This window comes from Ogataea polymorpha (genome assembly GCF_001664045.1).
Source record: "Ogataea polymorpha strain NCYC 495 leu1.1 chromosome Unknown OGAPOscaffold_1, whole genome shotgun sequence".
NCBI classification, from domain to species: Eukaryota; Fungi; Ascomycota; class Pichiomycetes; order Pichiales; family Pichiaceae; genus Ogataea; species Ogataea polymorpha.
In genome coordinates, this window is record NW_017264698.1 from 535,082 (window position 1) to 560,291 (window position 25,210).

The 25,210-nt window shown below is 42.3% G+C and overlaps 17 protein-coding genes across 17 annotated transcripts; 7 read left to right on the forward strand and 10 right to left on the reverse strand.

Moving 5' to 3' along the window:
* The first annotated feature begins 2,090 nt into the window (after positions 1-2,090).
* Positions 2,091-2,862, forward strand: OGAPODRAFT_15172 (uncharacterized protein). The gene has a single exon (XM_018353550.1). The coding sequence runs from the start codon at positions 2,108-2,110 to the stop codon at positions 2,834-2,836; it is 729 nt and encodes a 242-aa protein (XP_018213055.1). The 5' UTR covers positions 2,091-2,107; the 3' UTR covers positions 2,837-2,862.
* Positions 2,863-2,897: 35 nt separating this feature from the next.
* On the reverse strand, positions 2,898-4,379 carry OGAPODRAFT_91870 (uncharacterized protein; the record flags this gene model as incomplete). Its single annotated transcript, XM_018357051.1, has 1 exon — positions 2,898-4,379. The coding sequence occupies exon 1, from the start codon at positions 4,233-4,235 to the stop codon at positions 2,898-2,900; it is 1,338 nt and encodes a 445-aa protein (XP_018213056.1). The 5' UTR covers positions 4,236-4,379.
* Positions 4,380-4,542: 163 nt separating this feature from the next.
* On the forward strand, positions 4,543-6,431 carry OGAPODRAFT_15175 (uncharacterized protein). Its single transcript, XM_018353551.1, has one exon. The coding sequence runs from the start codon at positions 4,738-4,740 to the stop codon at positions 5,896-5,898; it is 1,161 nt and encodes a 386-aa protein (XP_018213057.1). The 5' UTR covers positions 4,543-4,737; the 3' UTR covers positions 5,899-6,431.
* Positions 5,939-6,376, forward strand: OGAPODRAFT_6027 (uncharacterized protein; the record flags this gene model as incomplete). Its single annotated transcript, XM_018355774.1, has 1 exon — positions 5,939-6,376. One exon carries the CDS (start codon positions 5,939-5,941, stop codon positions 6,374-6,376), a length of 438 nt encoding a protein of 145 aa, XP_018213058.1.
* A 21-nt stretch (positions 6,432-6,452) lies between the features above and the next one.
* OGAPODRAFT_91873 (uncharacterized protein) lies at positions 6,453-7,341 on the forward strand (the record flags this gene model as incomplete). Its single annotated transcript, XM_018357052.1, has 1 exon — positions 6,453-7,341. One exon carries the CDS (start codon positions 6,453-6,455, stop codon positions 6,888-6,890), a length of 438 nt encoding a protein of 145 aa, XP_018213059.1. The 3' UTR covers positions 6,891-7,341.
* A 28-nt stretch (positions 7,342-7,369) lies between these two features.
* On the reverse strand, positions 7,370-10,190 carry OGAPODRAFT_15176 (uncharacterized protein; the record flags this gene model as incomplete). The annotated part of the gene is made up of 1 exon (XM_018353552.1): positions 7,370-10,190. A coding segment is annotated over exon 1 (1,484 nt), but the record flags the coding sequence as incomplete, so codon positions are not given.
* Positions 10,191-10,456: 266 nt separating this feature from the next.
* OGAPODRAFT_91875 (uncharacterized protein) lies at positions 10,457-13,427 on the forward strand. The gene has a single exon (XM_018357053.1). The coding sequence runs from the start codon at positions 10,464-10,466 to the stop codon at positions 11,211-11,213; it is 750 nt and encodes a 249-aa protein (XP_018213062.1). The 5' UTR covers positions 10,457-10,463; the 3' UTR covers positions 11,214-13,427.
* OGAPODRAFT_15177 (uncharacterized protein) lies at positions 10,457-13,427 on the reverse strand. The gene has a single exon (XM_018353553.1). It carries the CDS (start codon positions 13,361-13,363, stop codon positions 11,786-11,788), a length of 1,578 nt encoding a protein of 525 aa, XP_018213061.1. The 5' UTR covers positions 13,364-13,427; the 3' UTR covers positions 10,457-11,785.
* A 143-nt stretch (positions 13,428-13,570) lies between these two features.
* OGAPODRAFT_15178 (S-adenosyl-L-homocysteine hydrolase) lies at positions 13,571-15,009 on the reverse strand. The gene has a single exon (XM_018353554.1). The coding sequence runs from the start codon at positions 14,965-14,967 to the stop codon at positions 13,705-13,707; it is 1,263 nt and encodes a 420-aa protein (XP_018213063.1). The 5' UTR covers positions 14,968-15,009; the 3' UTR covers positions 13,571-13,704.
* Positions 15,010-15,046: 37 nt separating this feature from the next.
* Positions 15,047-15,751, reverse strand: OGAPODRAFT_84373 (uncharacterized protein). Its single transcript, XM_018356768.1, has 2 exons — positions 15,691-15,751; positions 15,047-15,653 (listed from the first exon to the last, which is right to left on the reverse strand). Exons 1-2 carry the CDS (start codon positions 15,718-15,720, stop codon positions 15,378-15,380), a joined length of 306 nt encoding a protein of 101 aa, XP_018213064.1. The 5' UTR covers positions 15,721-15,751; the 3' UTR covers positions 15,047-15,377.
* Positions 15,752-15,810: 59 nt separating this feature from the next.
* Positions 15,811-16,819, forward strand: OGAPODRAFT_74601 (uncharacterized protein; the record flags this gene model as incomplete). The annotated part of the gene is made up of 1 exon (XM_018355906.1): positions 15,811-16,819. The coding sequence occupies one exon, from the start codon at positions 15,811-15,813 to the stop codon at positions 16,765-16,767; it is 957 nt and encodes a 318-aa protein (XP_018213065.1). The 3' UTR covers positions 16,768-16,819.
* A 23-nt stretch (positions 16,820-16,842) lies between these two features.
* On the reverse strand, positions 16,843-18,616 carry OGAPODRAFT_15180 (uncharacterized protein). The gene has a single exon (XM_018353555.1). It carries the CDS (start codon positions 18,576-18,578, stop codon positions 16,860-16,862), a length of 1,719 nt encoding a protein of 572 aa, XP_018213066.1. The 5' UTR covers positions 18,579-18,616; the 3' UTR covers positions 16,843-16,859.
* Positions 18,617-18,669: 53 nt separating this feature from the next.
* Positions 18,670-19,687, reverse strand: OGAPODRAFT_15181 (extracellular signal-regulated kinase). The gene has a single exon (XM_018353556.1). It carries the CDS (start codon positions 19,598-19,600, stop codon positions 18,692-18,694), a length of 909 nt encoding a protein of 302 aa, XP_018213067.1. The 5' UTR covers positions 19,601-19,687; the 3' UTR covers positions 18,670-18,691.
* Positions 19,688-20,016: 329 nt separating this feature from the next.
* On the forward strand, positions 20,017-20,788 carry OGAPODRAFT_15182 (uncharacterized protein). Its single transcript, XM_018353557.1, has one exon. It carries the CDS (start codon positions 20,038-20,040, stop codon positions 20,743-20,745), a length of 708 nt encoding a protein of 235 aa, XP_018213068.1. The 5' UTR covers positions 20,017-20,037; the 3' UTR covers positions 20,746-20,788.
* A 13-nt stretch (positions 20,789-20,801) lies between these two features.
* Positions 20,802-22,378, reverse strand: OGAPODRAFT_96616 (uncharacterized protein; the record flags this gene model as incomplete). The annotated part of the gene is made up of 1 exon (XM_018357906.1): positions 20,802-22,378. Exon 1 carries the CDS (start codon positions 22,179-22,181, stop codon positions 20,802-20,804), a length of 1,380 nt encoding a protein of 459 aa, XP_018213069.1. The 5' UTR covers positions 22,182-22,378.
* Positions 22,379-22,601: 223 nt separating this feature from the next.
* On the reverse strand, positions 22,602-23,738 carry OGAPODRAFT_15183 (uncharacterized protein). The gene has a single exon (XM_018353558.1). The coding sequence runs from the start codon at positions 23,688-23,690 to the stop codon at positions 22,671-22,673; it is 1,020 nt and encodes a 339-aa protein (XP_018213070.1). The 5' UTR covers positions 23,691-23,738; the 3' UTR covers positions 22,602-22,670.
* On the reverse strand, positions 23,734-25,073 carry OGAPODRAFT_15184 (uncharacterized protein). Its single transcript, XM_018353559.1, has one exon. The coding sequence runs from the start codon at positions 25,029-25,031 to the stop codon at positions 23,847-23,849; it is 1,185 nt and encodes a 394-aa protein (XP_018213071.1). The 5' UTR covers positions 25,032-25,073; the 3' UTR covers positions 23,734-23,846.
* Positions 25,074-25,210: the final 137 nt, after the last annotated feature.

Genomic DNA, 25,210 nt, shown 5'->3' on the forward strand with positions numbered 1-25,210 from the left:
TGAACTATACATATCATTGAAGCGCTTGAATCAGAACTTTTCCACAAGTCTAAAAGAGCGGTATGAATCATTGATACTGAGCGGTATTTTGGAATCCCGTGTTGGAATCGTTGCGCTGCGTTTTGGCGACCATTCGGTAACAACAGAATTGTGTTCCATGTTCTTCACTGTGCTAAAGAATTATGAGCATTTTCATGACACAATGGATGAGTACTCTTCTTACATTTGCAAAGCGCTAGAGAATTTTGTATCAGGTTTACATGCTGCACCAGATTCAAAGCTCCTGAAGTGTTCTATTCTTCTTGTAGCCAGTATCATTCAAACCTATACTAAGTTTCCAGCACTTGCAGAGGAATGGTTCAAAATCAAAATACCTAAATCAGACTCTTATGAAGCATCAAAGAAACGATTCCCCACGTTCGACTTCGTTCACAGGTTTATAAATTCCACCATCTATTCCCCACCTGGCGAAAAATTCACGCTTCAGTATCGGGATATATTGCTGGGTAGCTTGGCTAGGCTGATCGACGTATCTCAGCATACTCGCCTCTATTTCACTGAATCCCAACTTTGCGAAACTCTCCTAAAGTACCCTTTATCTTTGCGAGAGCAGGAAAGCGAAAATAGATTAAAAAGGGATCCAGTCAAAAACAAAATTACTACCGAACTCTTTACAGAGACCCAAGAATATCAGCTTTATATTTCGTCACTCAATTATTACCTTGATATCATGGAACTATGCAAAAACCATGACTCAAAAAATCATTTCTTGCTGGTACTGGGAGACTTCTTTGACAATCTACTAGTCTACTACAACATAAACAAGAACAGTACCATAGTGTCCATTTTGTATGAAGGCCTCAAAGCAATAGCAGAGAAACCAAGCCTGAAAACTTGTCATACCTTGATGACCTCTACCATCGGAAATCCTTTGTTTCAGTCTATGGTTTGGTCTAGTCTATTATGTTTCAAAGAATCGGAATTAACAGGGACTATCGAAAAAGCCGCTTCCAGAGTCACTCACAAATATACTCTTGAGTTCATCAAATTTGTTTATTCGACTTCATCTCCAACAATCCGAAATTTGGTTTTTGTGAAAACCCGGCCTTGCTGTGAGAAAGGGGAGTCGTACTGGTTTTTGTCTAACATCAGTCAGATCTATTCTCGAGAGGAAGACATCCTTTTGGTAGCTACGAAAATGAAACAGTGTTTTGATATTGCTTTGAGCTCTAAAAAGTCGATCAAAAGAGGAGCATATTTGAATGAAGAATCATTATTCTACCAAGCACTAGTTGTAAGACTTAATGCTTTCTATCTGTATGACGCAACAGAGAATAAGCAATTTTTGAGCTTGATAATCACAATAGTTCTCGATTTGGGCGGATCTCCCTTGGGTTACGAGGAGTCGTCGTTACTTCTTGCATTAAAGAATCTGATATTTACCTCGCAATTGGTTTCCACGACTAAAAAGAAACTTTTTACAATCGATCCGGAAGGGCTTTGCTTTCCCTATAAAGAAATTCCTTCTCTGTTATCACTTCCAGATCTGAAGCACTGGGTATATGATCAGAGAATGAACTCCGTGAAACTGAAAAGAATCGCCAAAATGTTTCCAGTGAACCAAGAATTGCTTCGCAAACTTCTTCTTGAACTCTACTGCTATAAAAAAGTATTGGAGATTGGAAAATAGAACTTTTTTTTTACCGTTTAGACCGATCATGCAGCCTCAAAATTAAATTCGCTAAAATCCTGTACAGATACTATTGTTTTCAGATATGATGTGCATAATTAATTAACAAATTAAGGAATCAAAATGGTTCTAGCCTGCAATTATCGCATCAAATAGCCATGATACAGATTTGAACAAGAGAAATTCACGCGAAAAGCGCGTTTGGCTGTTGTTGGCCCCTATTCTCCAATAAATATCCTGGGCTGGCCCAGAAGGGCGGGTCGGCGCATATGCAGGGGGCCGTTCCATTAGGGCCATGACCTAGACAAATCTCTCGTTTATTGAAGAGGCGGAAGAATGATATGATGTAATACGCATTTACAGAACGCTATAAAGTCACCCCCCTTTCCCGTCACAATGTAGATTGTTCACACACCAATGAAAACTTCTACTCTTTTGATTCTTGCACTCACTTCCTACACCATTGCAGCTCCATTCGAAGCCCAGGATCTGGGAGAAAAGGTCGCTCAAGCTGTGAGCTATGTTGAGAACAAGTGCCACCTAACCGTCAAAACAGACGAGCTTGAATGGCTTGGAACTGGTCATGAACCTACAGGTGACTCCACGGATGGCCAGGTTCCAGCTTCCACAGGCGTTACTGGTGCTCCCAAAGTTAGGAGCACTTCTGTCTCATTCAACTCAAACACTACCTTGTCCACTTCGTTCTTGAGTTCTGCTCACACTTCGAAACCTGGTAGCCAAATGTTATCCTCCTCAGCTTTCTCAACAACCACAATTAATTCTGCTGCCGAGTCTTCCGCTTCTCAAAGCGAAACTTCTGCAAGTGTCTCGTCTAGTGGTGCTCATACCGGTAGAGGAACCTTTTATGAAGTTGGAGCTGACAATTGTGGAACCTCTAGCACCAACTCTGACTTGGTCTGCGCCATCTCTCACTCCCTTTATGAGACTTCTGTCAATGGTGAGGATGTCTCGTCCTACTGTGGTAAGACCATCACTGCCAGCTACAACGGCAACTCTGTCACGGTCAAGGTCGTTGACTCTTGCGAGTCATGTGGAGACAATGATTTGGACTTTTCTCCAGCTGCATTCTCCAAGCTGGCAGACCAGGAGATAGGTGAAATTGAGATCACCTGGTCTTGGGATTAAGACATTTTAAGAAATCAGATATAAATAAAAAAAACATGCTTTTACATATAATCCAAAACGACTATTTGACCCATTTCTCAAGCCTGGAAGCTGGAGCAAGCAAACCTTCTTGCCGCGGAACATCTTCAATTCTGTGATAGGAATTGATGTTCTTTCTGAGCACAATTTGATAACAGGTAGCAGAACCTTGTCTGGCGATAATAGTGGAGTAAGAAAGGAAGAATTCCCAAATTCTGTACCATTTGACACCGTACTTGGAGATAACTTCCTCCTTGTTGGCCAGCCAATTTTTGTACCACCTGTATAATGTCGCGGAGTAATGAACACCGATGTTGTCGACACTAACCGTCTCAAATCCAGTTCCTTCTAGAGCAGAAATCACAAAATCTAAAGGAGTTGAGGCGTCCGCTCCAGGGAAAATGTATTTGTTCATGAATAATCCCCATATCAAGTCCTCGTATTGCCATGATTTTCTCAATCCGGCATATTGCAAGAAGAAGACACCATCATCATCCAACATGTCATAAACTTGGCGTAGGAATGAAGAAAACTTTCTGACACCAACGTGTTCCGCCATTTCCAAACAGGTGATCTTGTCGTACTTCTTGCCCTCCTCCTTAGGCATTGGTGAATCTCTATAGTCACAACACACGATGCGGGATTGGTCAGAAGAAATACCGTAAGAAGCTAGCTTCTCGTTACCATATTTGGTTTGGTTCTTGCCCAATGTGACACCAGTAACCTCTGCCCCGTATTGCGAAGAAGCAAAACAAGCAAGAGTACCCCATCCGCATCCGAGATCAAGCATCTTGTCACCTTTTTTCAAGCCGATCTTCTCACAAACGATTTTCAACTTGTTGTCTTGAAGTTCCTCAAGAGTCTCATTTTTCTCAATTTCAGTGATGATACCAGAGGTGTAAATCATTCTTGGGCCCAAGAACCAGGAGTAAAAATCATCGCCCCTGTCATAGTGATCTCTCACTTGTTCCTCGTCCTGGGACTTGGTATGCATGATAACTTCTGGAATCATGCCAAACAGGAAGAATTTGAACAAGCTCAAGGTAAATCTGAACGAAGCCCAATCGTATCTGTACTCCATGACGTCCAAGGCGTCTCCTTTGAACGAAACCTTTCCTTCAAAATAAAGATTGTGGAAAGTCTCCATTGGGATTTTCTGCTGATCCTTGTATTTATTCTTAAGTTCATCGTCATGGAATTCAAGGTAGTATTGAACACCCATGTTCGGCAACTTGACCTTTTCATTGAGCCTTGGGGAGTAGGTTGACAAAACAGTCCACCAGGCCATCAGAATTGGAATTGCTAACAATGCAAACAAAAAGACAAAACCGTAAAGGCCCAATCCAAGTCTTCTAGTGATATAGAAAGGAACACCTAACATAATGGACAAAAGAATCCAGTTGTTGAAGTGCTTGGACCCTGCACCATCAGCCGGCAATGGCGCATTTTTGATAGCTGGATACTACTTGATTAATAACCTGGGACCATTATACTCACGTTTGTGGTTCGTAGACCGCAATTGAACTGCTCTAACTCTTTCAATGAAGACATTGGAGAGAAATCTAATTATAGTTAAAAACCACCTTTTTTTCGAACACGTACTTAAAAAAATTACCCTCTTCCTTCCTCTTATGGAGAAATACGTTGAATGGGGGCGAAGGTATTCGCACAACCTAGCTAATAAATTTGCATTCTACATCTATGACCAATCATACGTTAGCACGGCATATCTATCCTATGCCACGATAATTTTGATAGCTCTCATTTTGGTTTCTTTGGGGAGTTACAGTACTATTGAGAGACCAAGAAACGCTAAAATAGCCAACGAGAAACACCCCTTATTTGATCCATCGGATCGCGATGAAACATCAATAGCCGAAGCGATGATTGATGAGACTCATGCCTTTGCCATGCCAGTGTTGGCCGGTATTGCTCTCATAGGCTTATATTTTGCAATACGAAACTGGGATATCGAGAAAATCACCAGAATTTTAAACGGCTATTTAATCATCTTGAGTGTCAAAGCGAACTCTTTTACGATCTCCTTTCTGATAAAAGTCACAGCACGCAAGATATGCCACCATCTAGGTTTTAATTCGCTACGATTTGTCAAAAGATATGCCTTTACCATATCTCAGGACGATTTATTTCACTCGGCAGGGGTGGAAGAAAACTTCCTGCTCCCCGACTCCACAGAAGCCGAGAAAATCATCAAAAGTGAGATGCTCTTGGAGTCACGTGTGAATATCAAAAAGGAAAATCAATTGTTCAATTTCTACTGTTCCACAGCGGATATCTACGGATGGTTCTTTGGAATTGCTCTCTCCATTGTGTTTGCTTTACTAGATGGCAAAAACAACTGGATATTGAGCAACATATTTGGTGCGTCTTTCACGATCTTTGGCCTTTCTGTGAGTAGATTACCCAGCTTTAGGCCAGCATTGATCATGCTGATTCTCTTCTTCATCTACGATATTTATTTTGTCTTCGGATCTAACGTCATGGTTGATGTTGCTACCAAAATTGATATTCCTGTCAAAATGCTTGTCCCTAGCAAGCTGTCAAGCGAGAACAACGAGGTTCAGATGTCAATCTTGGGTCTCGGAGATATGATCGTGCCTGGTCTCTTCATTTCGCTCTGTTTGAGGTATGACCTATATAGATATCATGAGCTGCATCCAGGCACAGAGTTTCATCACCTACAAAAAATTGATAAGCCATACTTTTACAGTGCCCTGATCGGTTATACAATAGGGCTGATATCCACCGTGACAGTGCTACATGTTTTCAACCGTGCACAGCCGGCACTATTATATCTGTGTCCTAGTATTATCTTATCAACATTATCGACAGCCCTCTATAGGGGAGAATTGAAGGGTCTTTGGGAATACAACGAGGAGGAGAGAGCCACCACGATCGAAAAGCCCATTGATTTTGTCTGTTCTCCAGAAACACTTCTCCTGGCAGGGCCTTTGATTTCCAGTGATGATGAAGAGGAAGACCGCGACTACAGTCCGGAAATATTTTCAGACTCGGACTTCTAGATTATGTAAGTCGTATTTCTTTCCAGCAATTATCTCTCCTATGTCTTGGGAACAAACTAAATTCTCCTTCTCTCCACGATCCCGCGGCTGCTACTTGGTCACCGACGAGGTATTAAAGAACCTCCCACAAATCAAGAAGTATAAGGTTGGAATGCTCAACTTGTTTGTTCAACACACATCTTGTGCTTTGAGTTTGAACGAAAACTGGGACCCCGATGTCCGTACTGACATGACGACTGCCTTGAACATGATCTGCCCTGATAATGGAGGTGGTAAGTGCCAATTCATTCATACAGACGAAGGCCCTGATGACATGTCAGGGCACGTCAAATCTTCCTTGATAGGAGCATCCCTCAACATTCCCATTAGCAATGGAAGGCTGGCAACAGGTACATGGCAAGGCATTTGGTTGCTGGAGTTCAGGGACTACAGACACACTAGACATTGTGTGGCTACCATCAATGGGCTCAAGGAGTAAGCCGGGTTATCTATTTATTTAAATGTCAATATCGAAAAAAATATTATATAAAAAATTATAACGTAGGGACTTTTCAATGGAAACTCCTGATTATACGAACCATAGTCATGAAAGTGCGTCGGAAAAGGCGGAGGATAGCCATATACGAGTTCGTAAGGGACAAAGTTACGAAGAGTATCTTTTACAGAAGAAACAATTTTTGCAGGAAGGCCCCATCGTGAGCGAGCTTGAAACCTTTATGGAAAACCCGATAGTAATAGCTAACCTTTGCTCTGTGGACAGCATAGCCAGAGCTCAAACAATTCATGGTCTAGAGCGACGTTACTATTTGGGGTATTTCGACGATTGCCTGAGCAATTGTAATGAACTTATAAGCAGGCTAGAACTAAAGTCCACCGACAAACAAGAACGCAAGCAACACGAGAAATTACTCAAACAACTGACAGATATTCAACAGAAATGTCTCAATAAGCTGAGCCGCACACTAACGATTGATGAAGAGAGCAAAATATAAAAAATGAATGCTGATGTATTAATACCATATAGGCTATAATTTGAAGAAGTGTCTTTACCTTTTCTGAAGGTGTATATGCAATTCTATGCAAGAAACTTTCCTTCGCTGGTAAATGTCGTCATCATTCGCACTCTGTAGCTCATCAAGGACTTCTACTGTTTTGGTGAACACTTCTACTTTGTGATTCAGCTCTTGATCAAAATGGAGAGCAAGATTAGTAACCTTGACAATTGTTTTTCCCATTCCGCGCACAATAATATATGGTATTGACTTGTTCTCATTCGGTATCGGCTTCCCTTTCTTAGTATATTTATGATCAAAATACTCTATGTTTTTCTGTATTCGTTTAACCGCTGACATGAATGGAGTGGAAGACTTTATGTGCACTACTGTCCGTGAATCATTATATGAGTACTTGAGTGCAGGAGCATGCTTGACTAATCTATAATTTTGCATGGGTCGGAACAAAAATAATTTGAATTTAATTATATTTTTTCATGGATTGGGTCAGTCAATATAAAAGCCCACCAAAAAGGGGTGATAAGCCATCCAGCAAATCTGCTCCACCACCTCCTGGATTTAATGAGCAGTTTTACAAACAATGGAAAGAAGGCAAGATCAAGCCGCAGGTGAAAACAGCGAACAAAAGCTCTGGCCTTGAGAAACTGAAATACGAAAGAGCGTGGGAGTTGGCAAAATCGCCATCTAAAAATATTCCTATGAACTTGATAATGATGTACATGTCACCCAATTCGCTTCAACTGATTCCTATTGTCATGGTATTGATGCTTTTCGTCAACTCCATAAAGGAGATTTTTCAGGTTAAAGAAAAGTTCCGCGATTTAGAATTAAACGATAATCAGGGAAAGACGATTTTACAATTTCTATATGTTGCATGTTGTTGTGGAAACATGGCCATTGGCGTTTGGAAGTTGAATAAGCTGGGCTTAATTCCAAATCGGAGCAGTGACTGGCTTAGCTGGGAGCCGCTTGAAGTGTAATTTAGGAAATCTGTCTTTTGAACATTGACATTTTTGAAGGAGATGTAAAAGATGCGGTGGTATTCGACCTCTTGAAGCCAAACATTGACCGTGCGGAATCTCCATTTGACCCACTATTGGGATCAATATGTTCTTGTTGCTCTGGTTCAGACATCTCGCGTTTCAGCACCTGATAGTTTTCAAGTTTCTGAATTAACTCGATCGCTTCTTCTGGCAAAATGGTATTAAATTTACGCATTCGTGTAGTCTCATCTTTGTAAGCTTCTAAATTTCCATCTTTCAAAAGGTCTATGATTTGTGTTAGACCAGCAAATATGGTTTGGAAAGTCGAGTTGGAGGTATCCGAGTCAGCAGTCAGGTGCCGCGTCGATGTGTTCTGCTGCTTGAGACCAGGAATAATAGATTCAATATATTTGATATCCGTCTCAAAATTCATTATACTTTCGTTTGTGATAAAATCAGTCTGATAGATCGATTGCTTAAAGAAGTTGACAATTTTGTCGAATGTTCTTATCAGCAACAAAGATTTGATTGTGTAGGGAAGATGCGAAAAGTCAAGCATGAATATGTTTTCCAAGAACAGGCCCATATCCTTGATGCCAATGCTAGGCTCCTCATTGACTTCCTTGGACTCCCAATCAAAATCGACCATATCAAACAGCATATCAATTTTGGAGTCCACCATATCGAACATTCCTTCTTCCGCTTTCGACTGTATTGCTTGAAACTCCTTCTGAGACCTTAAGCGAGTTAATAGCGATGATGACCTGCATCTCGCGATGGTGGGATCGTTGGAGTAGTTCAAATAATTCTCGATTTCAATCACGGACCTGGAAAAGAACTCTAGATTTATGAGGTTCTGAGACACCTCCTCTTTATATGAAGAGTCAATTTTTGTTTTGAGATCCTTCAACACAATATTTATGAGAACGTGGTCCACAGACTTGCCAATAAGCTTCAATATCTCCGTATTTTGATGCACATAATACTTTCCAACGAAGTCGTAAACATCATGAATAAATGCTCTCATTTTTAAACAAGTAGCCACATAGATTATCGAGAATGGAAGAACAACTGGGAACTCTGTTATGGTATCCTTGAATTTGTGGAAACAGTTTGCCTGAACATTATTCAATTGTGTCTTATTCTCTATAGTAATAGGCTGTGGGTTTTCTTCAAGAGACAGGTTTTGATAATCAAGCTCAAAATCCCTTGTAAGAGTATTGATGTATTCTTGGAATAGCATAATAAGTACTTCATAGAGTGCTTCCACATTGAACTCATAATTTTCCAGAATTTGAACGAATATGCCAATTATTTCGTTCAGATCCTTCAAGTTTTGAGAGTCGTCATGTAATTTCTCAATATGCCTCTTTAGTACTGGAACGAACTTTGTAATGACAGAACTAAATAAATCATCTGTTTGCTTTTTGTTTCTCAATTGATATTCCGTTTTGGCCGCAATCATTCTGTCCGTCACAAAAAAGGCAGCGAGTGAGTAAATGACAATTTTCAGAGACTCGTTGTTGGAAAACATGTCCAGTTTTTGAGTCGCGAGTGCCTCTCTTATGGGGTAGATCAGTCGATCACGCTTGCGAAGCAGTTCGTTAGAAAAGTCATCTTTGAGTCTATCAAATTCATCGATTAGCTCGAACACCATTATAGAATGATAAACTGGACCAAGATCAATCTGAACCTTGTCATTTGAGAGGGGGTTGAAAGATTTGAGCTCATCATCTCTGAAAGCCCTTTCCAAAGGCGTGTTTACCTTGAACGGCAGCAAACTTTCATCCTGCTGCTGCTGTTCAGCCCATGCTTGATTCAGTTTCTCGAAATGCTCGAACATTTGTTCTCCAATTGATGTAAGATTTTTTTCAAAGCTGACGTTGAACCATCTTATTAGCTGGTTGAATGTCTCATCGATGATAAGCTGTTTGATTGTCGGAAGCGAGTTATGAATTTTTTGGGTGAATTCAAACATTTCAATGTCTTCAGAACGACTTTTCATTAGCAGATTCAAATTGATCAAAGCTTTATAATAGCTTTTGTTGTGAAACAATTCAAAGACTTTGTTTGTTTTATCAAGCATATCCAGGCACAAGTTAATTGTCAATGTAGTCTCTGAGATCTTGTTATGGAGTCGCTTGTATTTGAGAGCGGTTTTCTTCTTATCCAAATAATCCAATCCTGTCTTTCTAAGCTGGCCATTTATGGACGCAATCTCTTGACCAATTTGCCCCGATGTTTTTGATACTTCAGATATGTTTTCGATTGAGCTAGTTAGCTTGTCTACTGAAGTAAAGGATGCTCCTTCAAGAGTATCTTCTTCTTCTTTGTACGCGGAATCAAGTCTCGATATCAGATCCTCCAAAGACTCTTTGTTCGCCAATTCGGCTTTTATTATTGGCACAAATTGGTCCAGGTAATCGTCCGATGTCAGTGCATATTGTATGAGTGAGTCATTATCATTTTTCTGAGGGTTTATATCTAGTTTTGATGTCATATGAAACAAACAATTGCAAGTTATTTTTTGTTTATTCAAAGCTGGGATTTACACAGCCAATTCGAACTCATGAACAGAATATTGATCGCTGGTAAGGTAGGTGTGGACAAGGTGCGGCTTGTCCAGCACGTGTTTTCTGTCAAGGATAAAGATCTGACAAATGATGTATCTCAAAGTGGTCTGATAGTGGACGATGTTCCGATTGAGACGAAGTATTATAGAACATCAGTCTCTATTTTCGTAGATGAATTCGAGTCTGTCGAGGAGTGGTTCAACGAGCTTAATACTGCAGAAGCCAAAATACTCCGAGAAGAAATACAGGGGCTAGTAATATGTATTGATCTACAATCCACAAGCAACGAAGAAATCAAAGAGATTGGACGACATCTAGAGCGCTTAGCGACTAAGCTGGACGACGAATATACTGAAGATTTTGGAGAACCTCAGTGGGATGGATTCAAGATTGTCGTTGGATTCAATCCGCTAGAAACCGACGAATTCTATCAGGACATGTTCATTATGTCAGGGTTTGAGTATATTACTTATGATGAAGAACGGATCCGTGCATCAGTTCAAGCACATAGATGGAGATCTTTACAGGAGCGAATACAGGCAAGTAAGCCAGTCAAAACTGCTGCTGATTACACGCATCCTTTGCTGGATCGTGATGGTGAGAAACTGTTAGACGTTTCTCGGCTTGTGGAAAAAATGAAACAGGCGCGTATTGATGCTTCCCGTCTTCCCGAAGAACAAAAGCATGATTTTGCGCAGAAAATGTCCGAAAGTATATTGGAATACTTTGAACACGATCAAATATAAATTGTTCGAGCTGCCAATATAAATATATTTTCCCCGCAAAAATTATACTTCACTATGAGCTTATCTGGGATCGGTCAATTTGCCAACAGCAATCTAGTCAAAACATTAAAATACGCCGCACAGTCACAGTTATATCTTCATCATGCTGGTTCTACCGCGTTACTATCTTTTAGCTCCAACCCCGCACGTCTGCCGATAGGGAAAATCAGAGTAATAGATAATATAGGTGCTGACTACCAAGTCACACCTGATAATTTCGTTGAAAACAAGTCTTTCATCGAACGCTTACAACAGGTCATCAAAGACCACGTTGCTGATGAAATGATGTATCGACTGGATTCGCTTAATTATCGAAATTCTTATATGCCCATATATGATCTTAAACGTGTTCCCGAGTACATGAACCAGCAAGTGAACGTTGATAACGTGTTAGGCTACATCAAAGTAGATGCAACGGGCAATATGGATCAGGCCACGTACCAGGCTAATGACACATATAGATTGTGCAATGCAGATGGAATCATAAGATTGAGCGACGTCATCCTCGAGGAACTGAAAAATCAATTGTGAGCTCATATCTGGACAAAATCATTTACTATATCTATCAGTGCGGTATTGAGATCATTGCTCGCAGCGACCATGGAGTCTGCGGCTTGAACTAACTGTTCAAAATTGGATAATGCCGGAATGCCACTTTTCATATTAATCAACATGCAGAGCTTGTGCACCAATCTAGCACGTTCGAAGTTCACAAATGATTTGTACAGCACAGTGGCAGTTGGGTCATCGTATGCAAGCAACCCCAAAAGATCGTTTAGTGTTTTTTGATATTGCTCCGAAGTGTAAGTTGACTTCATTTGTTTAGCAAGTTTAATAAATTGTCCTTCACTATCATTACCGACCATGTTAACCAGTTTAAGACAGTCTAATTTGAATTGTATATCTGTATTGTCTTCGAGCAGACCAGGAAAATTGGAATTAATCAAGTCCGTAGCTAAACCGATTTCATTGCTTGAAATCAAATCCTTGAGCTGCATTTTGATATAGCTCTCCCGTCTTATAGGAAATGGTGGCTCTGTACGGCCTTCAAGACTCAAATCCTTCTCAAAAGACTTGAGCGCGTTTGCATACCCTCTGTGCTCAAAGTACTTTTTGATCATTTGGTTGAGCGAGTTCTTCATATCGTTGGAGTCTTTGATTTCTGTGCCATTGTCTAGTGTCACGGAGGGTACTTGGTGGTTATTGATTGTCTTTAAGAACCGTAATTTGAATGAGTCGACATAGTTGTCAATATTGAACCTGAAGCTTTTGGTATGGCCAAAATTGGTCGAAATCGAGTTCCATGATCCCAGACTCACCACAGGTACAACTCGTTTCATGTTCGATGGCAAAGAAAAGGCTTCACCAAGGAATACGCCGTTCTTGGTGATAAATATCGAGCGATTGACAAAGTTCACTCCGCATCCAACGACATCTTTATTGCCAAACTTGCACGATGTACGAACGCTGGATCTACACTCCTCAAAGCTTACTAGCTTGCCGTCTTTGCCTTTGTATCCCCATGCGTTCTCGTCGTGGCCCCTCAAAGAGCTGATAATTTCCTCTGGTTGATCTCCATCCATGTATCCTATTGTTATCTCCGACCCCGAGTTTAGGCCAAAAAGAACCTCCACCTCATAATAGTATATGCCGATCGTTTCATGCACGCTGAAATTGGCTTTTGTCGAGAATATGCTGGAACGACCGTGATGAGGAAGATTGACCGTTATCGAGGAAGTGGAGGACACGGATTTGGTGGGATTCTTGGTCGAGATCTCCAAACCGTCTAGCGAAAGTTCGAACTGGCATTCCTTTGGAGTGATCCACCGAGATGGGAGAGATTGGCAGTCAATAGAAGTAGCCGCACTATCTAGAGGTTCGGCTTTCAAAGCAACAGAGGGAGATTTGCCAACACTGCTATCGTCAACTTCCGTCACAAGCTCATCCGTTTCGGTCTCGTCATTGACAAATTCATCACTAACCATTGCACTTGCTTTTGCAGGTCCCTTATTCTTGAAGATTTCCACCAACTTATCGATATAGTCTTCATTTTTGCTAAACATGACTGGATTGGACCCAATTATCCCAATAGTGGAGAGGTGGCTCACCATGGCATTACGAACATCATCTTTGGACTTTGGTTGCTCAGAGGAGCGTATCTGTTGAAGTGTCCGCTGTGCAACGGCCCCGTAACGCAGTTTCAGTAGATAAGACGGAATTTCAATCATGCTAATTTTATTTTTTATCTCATATCCCCAGAAAATTATAAACTGCCATGAATTTCACTAACTTAGCTAACCAAAAACAGTAATCTCGTTGAAGATATATAAACCAGTAGTATACATGATGTTGAAGCATGACATTCAAACATAAAGAGGTGGAGCTCATTAGCAAAAGAGAAACCTAAATCGCAAATGCAGTTGATGCAAAATTGCTAATCGTCTAATATCGTCTAGTATCTGTAGTGATCAGCCTTAAATGGACCCTGTGCTGGAATATCCAAATATTCGCTTTGAGCCTTGGTTAGTTTAGTCAGCTTGACGCCCAAGTGGTCCAAGTGACAAGCAGCGACGGTCTCATCCAAAATTTTTGGCAAGGTGTGAACACCAATGTCAAACGGACCAGTCTTCTCGAACTCAACAAATTGCTTTCTGAAAGCAGCATCGTCAGCCTTGAACAAGGCGATTTGAGCAAGAACTTGGTTGGAGAAAGAACAAGACATAACGAACGAAGCGTGACCGGTGGCGCAACCCAAGTTGACTAATCTACCGTCAGCAAGCAAGATCACGTGCTTGCCAGACTTGAGCAGGTATCTGTCGACTTGAGGCTTGATGTTGACAGTATCAAGAGCGTTAGCTTTCAGCCAAGCGACGTCAATTTCCACATCGAAATGGCCAATGTTACAAACGATGGCGTCCTCTGGCATAACAGAGAAGTGCTCACCAGTGATGATGTCTCTGCAACCAGTGGTAGTCACAAATATTTGACCAATTGGGGCAGCTTCCTCCATAGTGGTGACCTGGTAACCAGAAACAGCGGCTTGCAAAGCATTAATTGGGTCAACCTCGGTAACGATCACTCTAGCGCCCATACCTCTCAAAGCCATGGCACAACCCTTACCAACGTCACCAAAACCGGCAACAACAGCAACCTTACCGGCGATCATAACGTCGGTGGCTCTTTTGATACCGTCAATCAAAGATTCTCTGCAACCGTACAAGTTGTCGAACTTAGATTTGGTAACGGAATCATTGACATTGATGGCTGGAACCTTCAAGGTACCCTCCTTCATCATCTTGTACAAGTGATGAACACCGGTGGTCGTCTCCTCAGAAAGACCGTAACAACCTTCCAACATTTCTGGGTATTTCTCGTGGACAAGAGAAGTCAAGTCTCCACCGTCATCCAAGATCAGGTTGAGCTTTTTTCCGTCCTTGAAAGCAAACAGCTGTTGCTCAATACACCATAGATATTCTTCCTCGGTCTCTCCCTTCCAGGCAAAGACTGGGACACCAGCTGCAGCAATTGCAGCAGCAGCGTGGTCCTGAGTGGAGTAGATGTTACATGAAGACCAGGTAACCTCTGCACCAAGAGCGACCAAAGTCTCAATCAGGACTGCCGTTTGGATAGTCATGTGCAAGCATCCAGCGATTCTGGCACCTTTTAGGGGTTGGGATGGTCCATATTTTCTTCTGATGTACATGAGACCAGGCATCTCATTCTCGGACAACTCAATGTCTTTTCTACCGAAGGCAGCAAGGGAAATGTCAGCGACTTTGTAATTGCTCATTTTTATAAGGATAACAGTTAAAGTAACAAGTATGAAAAAATCGAGATCTAGCGATCTTTTTATACAATACAAAATTCCTTTTGTTGAAAATTTTCACAGCATGTGGTTGTCCCGATTATGTAACCAAACGGCACCATAGGAGGCACTAGTGAAATGTTGCATCCTTGGGAGGCTTGACAACCACTAAATGGTTGTGTTCGCACTTTGCGCTTATCAGGGACGTTATCGTCATAGAATTGCAGGTGATTGTAAATAACTGTTCTTCATATGAATCCACCTATCGTATAGCTCGTACCTTAAGATGTACATCAAAATTTCTCATGTTTATACGACGGTTAATCCTGGATGGATCCATCGCGCGGTCTGTATTCAATGCCCTGTGCCTGCAAGTCGCCTCGCACATCGTCAGGCAATTTGCCGATAACCCGCACAGCATATAGTCCGGGCACAAAATTCTCAATTCTAAGCCATCTCGCCACCCATGATCCCTGATCTCCATGTGTAGCAACGAGCCCTTCAAAGGTAGGCGAAGTACACTCTCGAACGAGGTCGTCATTGTCTGCGAAATGTAAAACTGACTCGCAATTTGGGCATCCTTCGTTACGGAATTGCTGTTATGTTAGGCGTCATAGTGATTGGCATACCTACACTCATTGACTGCACAAGCCCGCAGAGCATACAAGCCCTATTGAGCTTAGGCGCTGGTCTTCCTCTTTTCTGCGACATGAAGATTGAAAAATAAAAATTAAAAAAATAATAAATTGCACCATGTTAAGAACCATTAAGTTGGCTAGACCCATTCCAACACAGCGAGAACGACGTTTTCTCTCTACAGATGTTGCTTCTGTGTTTGAGAGTGGTGCTGAGCTGGTTTCGGCTGCTCATGCTGCTTCGGGGCTTCCCTGGTGGGCTTTTATTCCTCTCATAACAGTTTCGGTCAGAACTTGCATCACTCTTCCCTTGGCAATTTACCAGCGAAGGGGATTACAAAAACAGAATGAGCTACGTCCCATTATTAGTGCGATGTTTCCCATTTTCAAGCTTAGATTGGCCGCTAGGGCCCAAGCAGCACAGCGAAACGCGAGACTCTCAAAAATTGACGTTCCAATAAAGACTGAGACCGAACAGCTCTCGGCAAACAAAATTATCGTGCTGGCTTCCAAGGAAAGAATGAAGCGGCAGAGACAGATTTTCAGGGACAACGGTTGTCAATCATGGAAGTTTTTGGCGCTTCCTGCAATACAGATACCATTATGGATAGCATTATCTCAAACTTTCCGAGTACTAACAGGATGGACAAACTTGCGTGCCACAGTGTTGGATCCTACGCTGTCAACCGAAGGGCTCGGGTATTTCACGAATCTCACTTTAAGTGATCCATATTTTATACTGCCTGTGGTTCTGGGAGTCACAGCTTTGACTAATGCAGAATGGAATTTCCGTACGGCGGACCTAATGAAGCTGACTACAAGAGGAGTGAGAAATTCATTAAGGCCTACTGCTTTTGATAGTGTCATCAATCTTACTAGAATGAGTATCTGTTTCCTTGTTGTTCTGTCGGCCCAGGCTCCAGCTGCTCTGTCGATCTATTGGATCAGCTCCAACATGTACTCGTTGGCTCAGAACATTCTGTTGAACAAGTTCATGCCTTTAAGATATACTCCATATGCCAGATCGGCGCCTTCGACAAGAAAGGTGGCAGGCGAAAGCCTTGTGGAATTTTAAGGTCAGCACACTTTCTCGTATGTATATAGCTCAGTGTCATCTGAATAGTCGCATTGTCTATCATTAATAGGTCTATAAAAAGCCCCCACGGGCTAGTACCGGATGAACTTCCCTGACCGAAAGTCGAAGTCTCGGAAGTACAATCCTAGATTATCAAACAGTGCAAATTGGCTGGCGTCCACCTTAGAATTGGAGATGCCTAAGTTTTTTTCATGGACAATTACTGTCTGGCCCGTGTTGGTGAAACATTGGCAGTATAGTTGTTTGTGATATTCTTTGAAACCAATTATTATCATAGGCTCCCCCCTCCGGTCCACCACCATTTGGCCATCTTCAAATTGGGAATATGAACCTTTAGGGAACGGCAACTGGTCATCTCGTTTGACCTCATTCACATTGAACGAGATTATACCATTCATGAATGCATTCTTCAACTTTGAATGTATGCTTTGGATCCCTTCCATGGTACTGGTCAGACAAGCCACTCCTATCCCGAGAAAGGCCAACCGACTTGACTGCACAAGTGAAAGAAATGTGGATTCCAGGTCCGCTTCCAGATTTTGAGTCTCCAGCTGCATCAGCATAGTCCAAAACTTGTGCAAGATGTTTATAGTATCTTTGTCAGTTCCATAAAAGCCAATGATCTGGCCCTGTAACCGATTATCGGGCCTCTCCACAAACAGCTGGTCATCCAGAACTTTTGGATGCATATAATCACTTCTATCTCGTCTCTCCATTGGGTACTGACAGAAAAAGCTAGCTGCTATATTCTTAATCAGCTTTGGTGGATCAACATGCGATACATACTGGTTGAGCATTAGGGAGGGCCGAGGCATATTGCGGATGTCAGGAATGTTGATCTGCGTAGTTTTGTAGGATTCAATAATAAAATGAGACGTACCACTCCGTGTGGTAGAATCATCGACGACAAGATTCAAGTTGTTGAGTCGCGCTGGAATTCCAAGTTCGTGGCATAGTTTTTCCATTATAGAATGGATCAACTCGGTCTTACCCACCGCGTCACCACCATAAATGCGGAAGAGACAACAGTCTTCCAATGTCAATTGCGAATAGTAGTCACCTGTAAGCGAATGGGGTAGCGACTGTAACCGCAGAGCTTTTTGTAGGATGGATGCAAGAAGTTTGACCTTATTTGTATTGGAGAGCCCACTATCTAGGTGCAACCCATTATATTCGCGCAGCACCCTGCCTAAAACTTGTTTCCTATAAGGATAGAAGTCGTACACATATGGATCAACATAAGCGAATTCACAAAACATGTCCTCAAGACACTGAGGATACTGGCTTTTGCATATGGTGCGATATCCAAAATTGAGAATCTTGCATAATCTGATCGCTTCTAGTAGTTGGCTAGCGTAATACACTGTTGATAGATCATGCAGACGTCGATCCATTTGTCGCACGAAATCCTCCTTGTGATATTTTCCGTTTCTTAGAAAGCTGGAATCGAAATGCTTCATCATTCGGAGAAGTTCTGGGACGAACAATTGGGGATTTCGAAAAACATAGCTCACGTCCTCCCAAATTTCAGACTTCGTCTTCTCGGTGCCAGAAATGAGGTCCGCAATCAAGCCACGCAACCAGCGATCATATTGCGAATGCTCAACATACTTATTAAACCAAAATCTTGTGGTTTCTGCGTTCGGGCTCTCACAGAAACGGTACCATTTTCTCAATACGCGCGGTTTCCACAACGGATTTGCGGAAAAGGTGACATTGAGATACTTGCTGGTGGCTCGTAGATTCAGACAATCCAGATCATGCAAGAAAGAAGCCACAAGCCACCACATTTCCGGGGGAAGTTGTGTATCTCGACACATCCGCAGGAGGAGAGGGTTAACGAAAAAAAACCAAATTTCTTGCGTGAGCGCAATTCACTTAATCAAGATGCTATAATATCTATTTATGCCCCATTCACATTTAGTGGCTCCATGATCTCGTCATAGAGCATTTTCTTCAATTCCAATAGTGACAACTCGTCCTTACGCTTGTCAAAGTCGAAGAAGTCGTCAGGTATCTTCTCTGCAACCGGCTCGTCGTTCGGCTCGTGGTAAAAGGAGACATATGGGTGGTTTAAGGCTTCTTCGACAGTAATCCGCTTTTTGGGATTGAAAGTGAGCAATTTCTCCAGAAGATCAATTGCATCGGGATTTGCATCTGGGAATAAATCCCGAAAATTCTTCTTCTTCCTAAAAGGAAGCGTCCGTATGTACTCCTTGGCACGTTTGGACTTGATCGAAGAGTAGTCCTCCATTAGAGGGGTCCCCAGGACGTCGATGATCAGCCAAAGTTGGTTGTGGTAGTCCGTTCCTGGGAAGAGTGGTCTTCCTGACAGCATTTCTGCAAGAATACAGCCAACGGACCAAACATCAATGGCAGTCGTATACTCCTGGAATGTCAACATAATCTCAGGCGCGCGGTACCATCTGGTTGCCACGTATTCTGTCATAAACCCGAAATTGTCCTCTTGAGATGCTACCGAACGAGCGAGACCAAAATCGCATATTTTGAGGTCGCAGTTAGAGTTCAGCAGCAAGTTGGACGGTTTGAGGTCGCGGTGAAGCACATTTGCTGAATGCAGTGCCTTGAGCGCACGTAGAGTCTGGTAAATAAAGTACTGGCAGTGATTGTCACTTAACGTCTGAGTTCTAATGACGCGATGCAAGTCTGTCTCCATCAACTCTTGGATCAGATAAACTTCATTGAAGCTGTCAAAATCATAAGGTATCTGAATATCCAGTATTCCGATAATGTTTTCGTGGTTGAAATGCTTTAGTAGTTTCAGCTCACGCAGTGTCCGTAGACAAAACATAGTACGCTCAAAAGGTTGGATTTTCTTGATGGCGACCTTTTGCTGAGACGGTTTATATATGGCGGAGCAGACAATCCCGTATGCTCCCTCTCCGACTATATCTTTGATCTCATAGTAGTCGCTCACATTGAAAGTGATCTGAGTTTGGCTCATAATTCAGTTTTCAACTTCATACAGTGTAAAATGCTATAACGTAATCGCTTAAATTCGCGTAGTGTTTCAAAAGTGAATTGTGCACCGCCTCGCTTGTTGCCGATTCTAGATCCTAATTCGTACCGAATAAGAAGGCGCACTGGGCATGGCGCGGCATGCAAGGATTTTTTTTCCCTCGCCCTCAGTTACAGATTATCTTGTCACGTGATGTTTGAAGTTCTCCATTTCAGCCCTCATAGGTTTTTTTTAACTAAATTTTTCACCCGAACAAACTCATCATCAAAATGGTTGCCAACTTCTCCAAGAAAAGAAAGCTTGTCGCTGACGGTGTCTTCTACGCCGAACTTAACGAATTCTTCACCAGAGAGCTTCCTGAAGAGGGATACGCTGGTGTTGAGGTCAGAATCACCCCAACTAAGACCGAGGTTATCATCTCTGCCACCAACACACAAAGAGTTCTTGGTGAGAAGGGTAGAAGAATCAACGAGTTGACTTCCCTCATTCAAAAGAGATTCAAGTTTGCTCCAGGCACCATCGTTTTGTTCGCTGAGAGAGTCCAAGACAGAGGTCTGTCTGCTGTTACCCAATGTGAGTCCCTTAAGTACAAATTGTTGAACGGTTTGGCTGTCAGAAGAGCAGCCTATGGTGTTATCAGACACGTGATGGAGTCCGGCGCCAAGGGTGTTGAGGTTGTTATCTCTGGTAAATCCAAGGGTGCTAGAGCCAAGTCTATGAAGTTCGGTGATGGTTTCATGATCCACTCTGGTCAACCAGTCAACGACTTCATTGACATTGCTACCAGACACGTCTTGTTGAGACAAGGTGTTTTGGGTATCAAGGTTAAGATTATGAAAGACCCAGCTGCCAACAGAAGAGGTCCAAAGGCTCTTCCAGATTCCGTTGTCGTCTACGATCCAAAGGAGGACCAGCAAGTTGCTGAGCCATACGTTAACGACTTCAAGCCTGTTGCTGAGGAGGCTGTGGAGGCTTGAGTGTATAGCGCATAATGAACATATAAGTCTATTAGTCTTTAACACCTATGTTGTTCTCACTCATTTGACCAAGCAAACTTTGACCGTTGTCTAAGTTTGGCTCCATATTTATAAAACAAGAGAGGTACAGGAGTTAGGAGAAGTGCAAGGAGCCCTAGCAGCAGGCATGCGTAATGAACTCCTAGTCTCTCGTACATTTGGAGGCCAAAGAGCGGGAAAATTCCAGCCATGGAACATCTTGTAAAGGTGTTTGCAGCAGCTGCAGATGCCGCATACAGCTGGTATGCGTCGGCTGTATAGGTAAAGATCCCAGAAATGATCAGCCCTGTCGACATGCCATAGAATGCAGAGGCAATCAGCGCCCCAATCCAGTGGCACTGTTTGTAAGTTGTGAATGCCAATATAATTAGTGAAATGGGGGCCAGAAAGCCTCCAACGATTAGCGGTGGGAACCTGTATTCAGGTTGAGGTTTGCCTTTCAATTTGCTCAGTCTGAGATAGAGTTTGGCAAAATATGGCGAAATGCTCGAAGATGCCAGCATTCCAATAGCCATGCCAAGAAATGCTAGTCCCTGCTCTGCAATGTTGAATCCCCAGACTTTGTGAAAAGTGTAAGGGATGGAGAAGAAAAACAGGTAGACGATCCCCAAGACCAAGCCGGAATAGAAGCAGAGAACAGTCATCATCGGATCGAAAAGCAGAACCGAGAGCGGCCGTTTTGGTGCCTTCAAGATGGCCTCAAACATGTTTGAATGCATTCTCTCAATTGGAGCAAATAGCTCCTCTTTACCGGTGCTCTTTCTGAGCTCATGGGCTTTCCATTTCGTCAGGATCGGAACGTAGGTCTCAGGAACCACCAAAAACACCAACACCCAGAGAACACTGGAGAAGATCAGTAGACTATAGAAAGTCCACATGTACTTATCTCCACCGAATTTAACGACAATACCTGCAAGCAAAGGACCTAAGCTTGGTCCCAAAAATGGACATAGCGAGTAAACGGTCAACGGTGTTCCTATATTTTGCTTGGTGAAGATATCGGATATTGTACCAGGTGCAACCGATAAAAACACAGAGCCAAAAAGCCCCGTCATAAAGCGGCAGAAAATCATAAACCCATAATTGGGGACAAAGCAACATAAGACCTGGAAGATGTTGCAAGTTGTGAGGCCTAAAATGTAGGTTGTTCTCCGCCCATAAAATTCGCTGATTGGAGACAAAAATAAGGGTCCCCAAGCCATGCCAAAAATGTAAAATGACACCCCTAGTACGAAGAGCTCGTGTGAGACGTTGTACCTCTCTTTTAATGGTGTTACGAGAGACCAGCAACTCGACAACAAGCAAATATCAAGACCAACAAGAGCAAGAGTGACTGTAATGAGCCATTTACGCCACAAGGGAAGTTTCAAAGGATCGCGTTTGTCACCAGCCCCCATGCTCACCTCGTAGCATTGATCATTTCCATCTTTATCGTCAGTGTGCGAGACAGTATTAACAACAGCCTGATCAGGGTAGAGACTGTGGTAACTCTCGGTTTTATTGAGAGATAAACGATTCTCGTCATCTCCTTGATCATACGGGTGTGGAGCAAAATTCACAGAGTCTTCAAATGAACTTGTATCTGAACTTTCAGTTTCACCCATTTTAATCTTTACGATGAGCACACCTACCTTAATTTATGTACGTCGGGTATGGTGGCCCTTTTTGAAAGTTCACGTATCTTTTCGGACTGCTGATGTACTCTTGATAGGGTGACTGGATTTTTCTGTGGCAACGGGTGAAAGCCGCACGCAATAACATGATTGTCTCGGAAAATTTAAGACAGGGCTGTATAACGGGTATCAGCAAAATTTTTCCGGATTTTTTAGCGTACACAAACTATTAAACACATTAAATAAAATCGAATTTTTCAAAGATATCCAGGGTTAATCCTGGTGCATCTGTTCATCTCTTCTTTGTTTCTCTTTCTCAAAGTAAGAGTAGAGCGAAGAAAGCGCACGGTCAACACTGAGTTTAGTTCCCGTCAAAGTGAACTCTCTTTGGCCCTGTTCATTGTCCTCAGCATCAATGTTGATAGTGCAACCAGATGTTCTTCTGATTTCCTGGATACGAGACCCCTTCTTTCCAATTAAAGCTCCCACAAACTCTCCTGGAAAACTAGTTTTTTCAGAAATCTCTTTATCAGAACCGTTACCCTGTTGAAGGTCCAGTTTAGATCCACCTTTATATGGTGGTTGGCGAGGAGATGGTGTATAGTAAATTGTTGCCACCACTCCATGGTAGTCGCTTAAAAGACACCTGGAGATGGTATTGAGCGCTTCGATCAAATTTGTCTTTACTCCCTGAACCTCAACTATTCGCTCAGTGGAGTTTCTGAGATAGTCCTTTGAAGCCACCATCTTGATGTTGTAAGTTTCTTGAATGGATTTGATTCTGCTACCTCCTTTTCCAATCAATGTTCCCATTTGTGAATGAGGAATCAACAATCTCAAACTCAAAGTTTCGGCAAAAAATGGATCAGAAGCGGCCGGGGTTTGACATAGGGGTTTCAAAGGGAAGAAATTATACGTTATCAGGGAGGTAGGGTCCGTTCCGTTGGCGGCAGCACTTGCGACAGTCTGTACATTCGAGTCCGTGACAGCTTTTGCAAACTGCACCAATGCTCTAGGCACATTGTCCACGATGCCGGTAACAGTAAGGATTCTATCGATACATCCCTCAATGACTTTTGACACGCCTGCCTTCACATTGGTCTGTTCGCGAATTCTTGTAATGTTGTCGCCGTTCTTCCCGATAATTGCACCGGCCTCTCTTCTAGACACCAGCATCCTGTAGGTGATCAAGCTTTTGCCCAAATCCACATCATTGGTCATGCCATCTGATGAAAATAAAAGCATTGGCTTTTGAGTGAAATTTGAATCAAACAAAGATTCCGAAGCGGTCATGAATAAGGGGTTGGAGTGTCGATGGGACTGAAGGGGTTGAAAAATATTGGTATTGCTATTCGAATTTAAAGGGCGAAAAAGAATACGTGAAAAAATCAGTAAGATTTTTTTGTTTAATTTCAGGCACTGAAAGACTCGGCAATAATTTCACACCGATCAAACTTCTAAGATTGTAGTCAGCTTCCATTTCAGAGGCTCATCTGCCGCAATAAATTTTTCCTCTGCTACCACCCTGTTCTCGAACAGACGCTTGTCTGCCATCGAAATGTAGCGAAAAGTCCGGGTAATTGGCTCACCGTCTTCATTGAATCGAGAGTAGAACCTTTGATTGTAGGTGTCGATATCAATAGCTTCCTCGAAATCTGAGTTTCGTCTTTTCCTCACTACATTAGATTGCCTCCTTGTGGTCTGTTCATTGAGTTCAGCAAAGCTGCCAATGCGTTGGTAGGGTGATTCTTGAGGCTTGAGTGCAACAAGGTTGTTGATGGACTTGTATAGGCGTTTGAGAAGCCTGTTGATAACATTTTCCGGGATAGGATCCTGATTATCGATCGACCAGGCTATCCACGAACGCTTCTCACTAACTGTCACTTTTTTGGTAAGAGGATCGATGCATTTTAGTTTGGCTGGGTAAGCGTTTATGTCGATGAAGCAAATTATAAAACCGGATTTCAAATACAACCCTGTCTCTTCCATGACAATATCGACTTCAATTTGCTTATTTTCTGTCAGGGATTCTTTTTCTTCTTTAGTGAGCTCTATAGTGAAATCTCCCAAGTCAAGTAACACAAACTTTCCATGGGGGACCAAATCATTAATATTGGTTGCAGGGAAAAAGCTCAGAAGTTCTTCTTGATTACTTTTTCTGATGACTTTGAAATTCATGCTTCCCAATCCAAGAGCATTCTGGATAATTATGCCACATGAAAGGTTGTAGATATCCGCAGGTAGTTGGATGGTTTTTCTGTACTTGACAAGGTATGTTTTGTTGACATGCAGCAGAGATCGTGTGAGGTAACTGTGGGGCTCATCTATTTGATAATCATCATATTCTACGAACAATCTGCGGTTTTTGTAAATTCCATAGACTAACTTCCACGAGTCTTTCACGTATTGGCAATTTATGATGTCTTTTGGGTTCATGGTTTTGCGTATCTCGGAATCCGGCTCTGGATCTCCTAACTTGTAATGATTGCTAACAATTTGTCTTAATGTCCTGCGCCAATAATCAAAGGACCGAATGTAGTCAACTAGCTCATCAAAGTTGTACATCGCAATGTTAAAGATTATGTTCTCTCCCAGCTCATCTACAAGCTTCTGGCAATAGTAGTCGTTGTACATGACGTAAAAAAATCGACATGTGGCCTTCAGCTCATTGGGAACTTGCTTAAACACTTCATAAAGAATTTCCACCGGCAGATCGAGGAAAGCATTCACAGGTTTCAAGCCGTAACGCGGAAACGAGGCCTGACGGACGAGGAATTGCATTACGAGAAAGCAAAAATGTCACAATTTTTTGG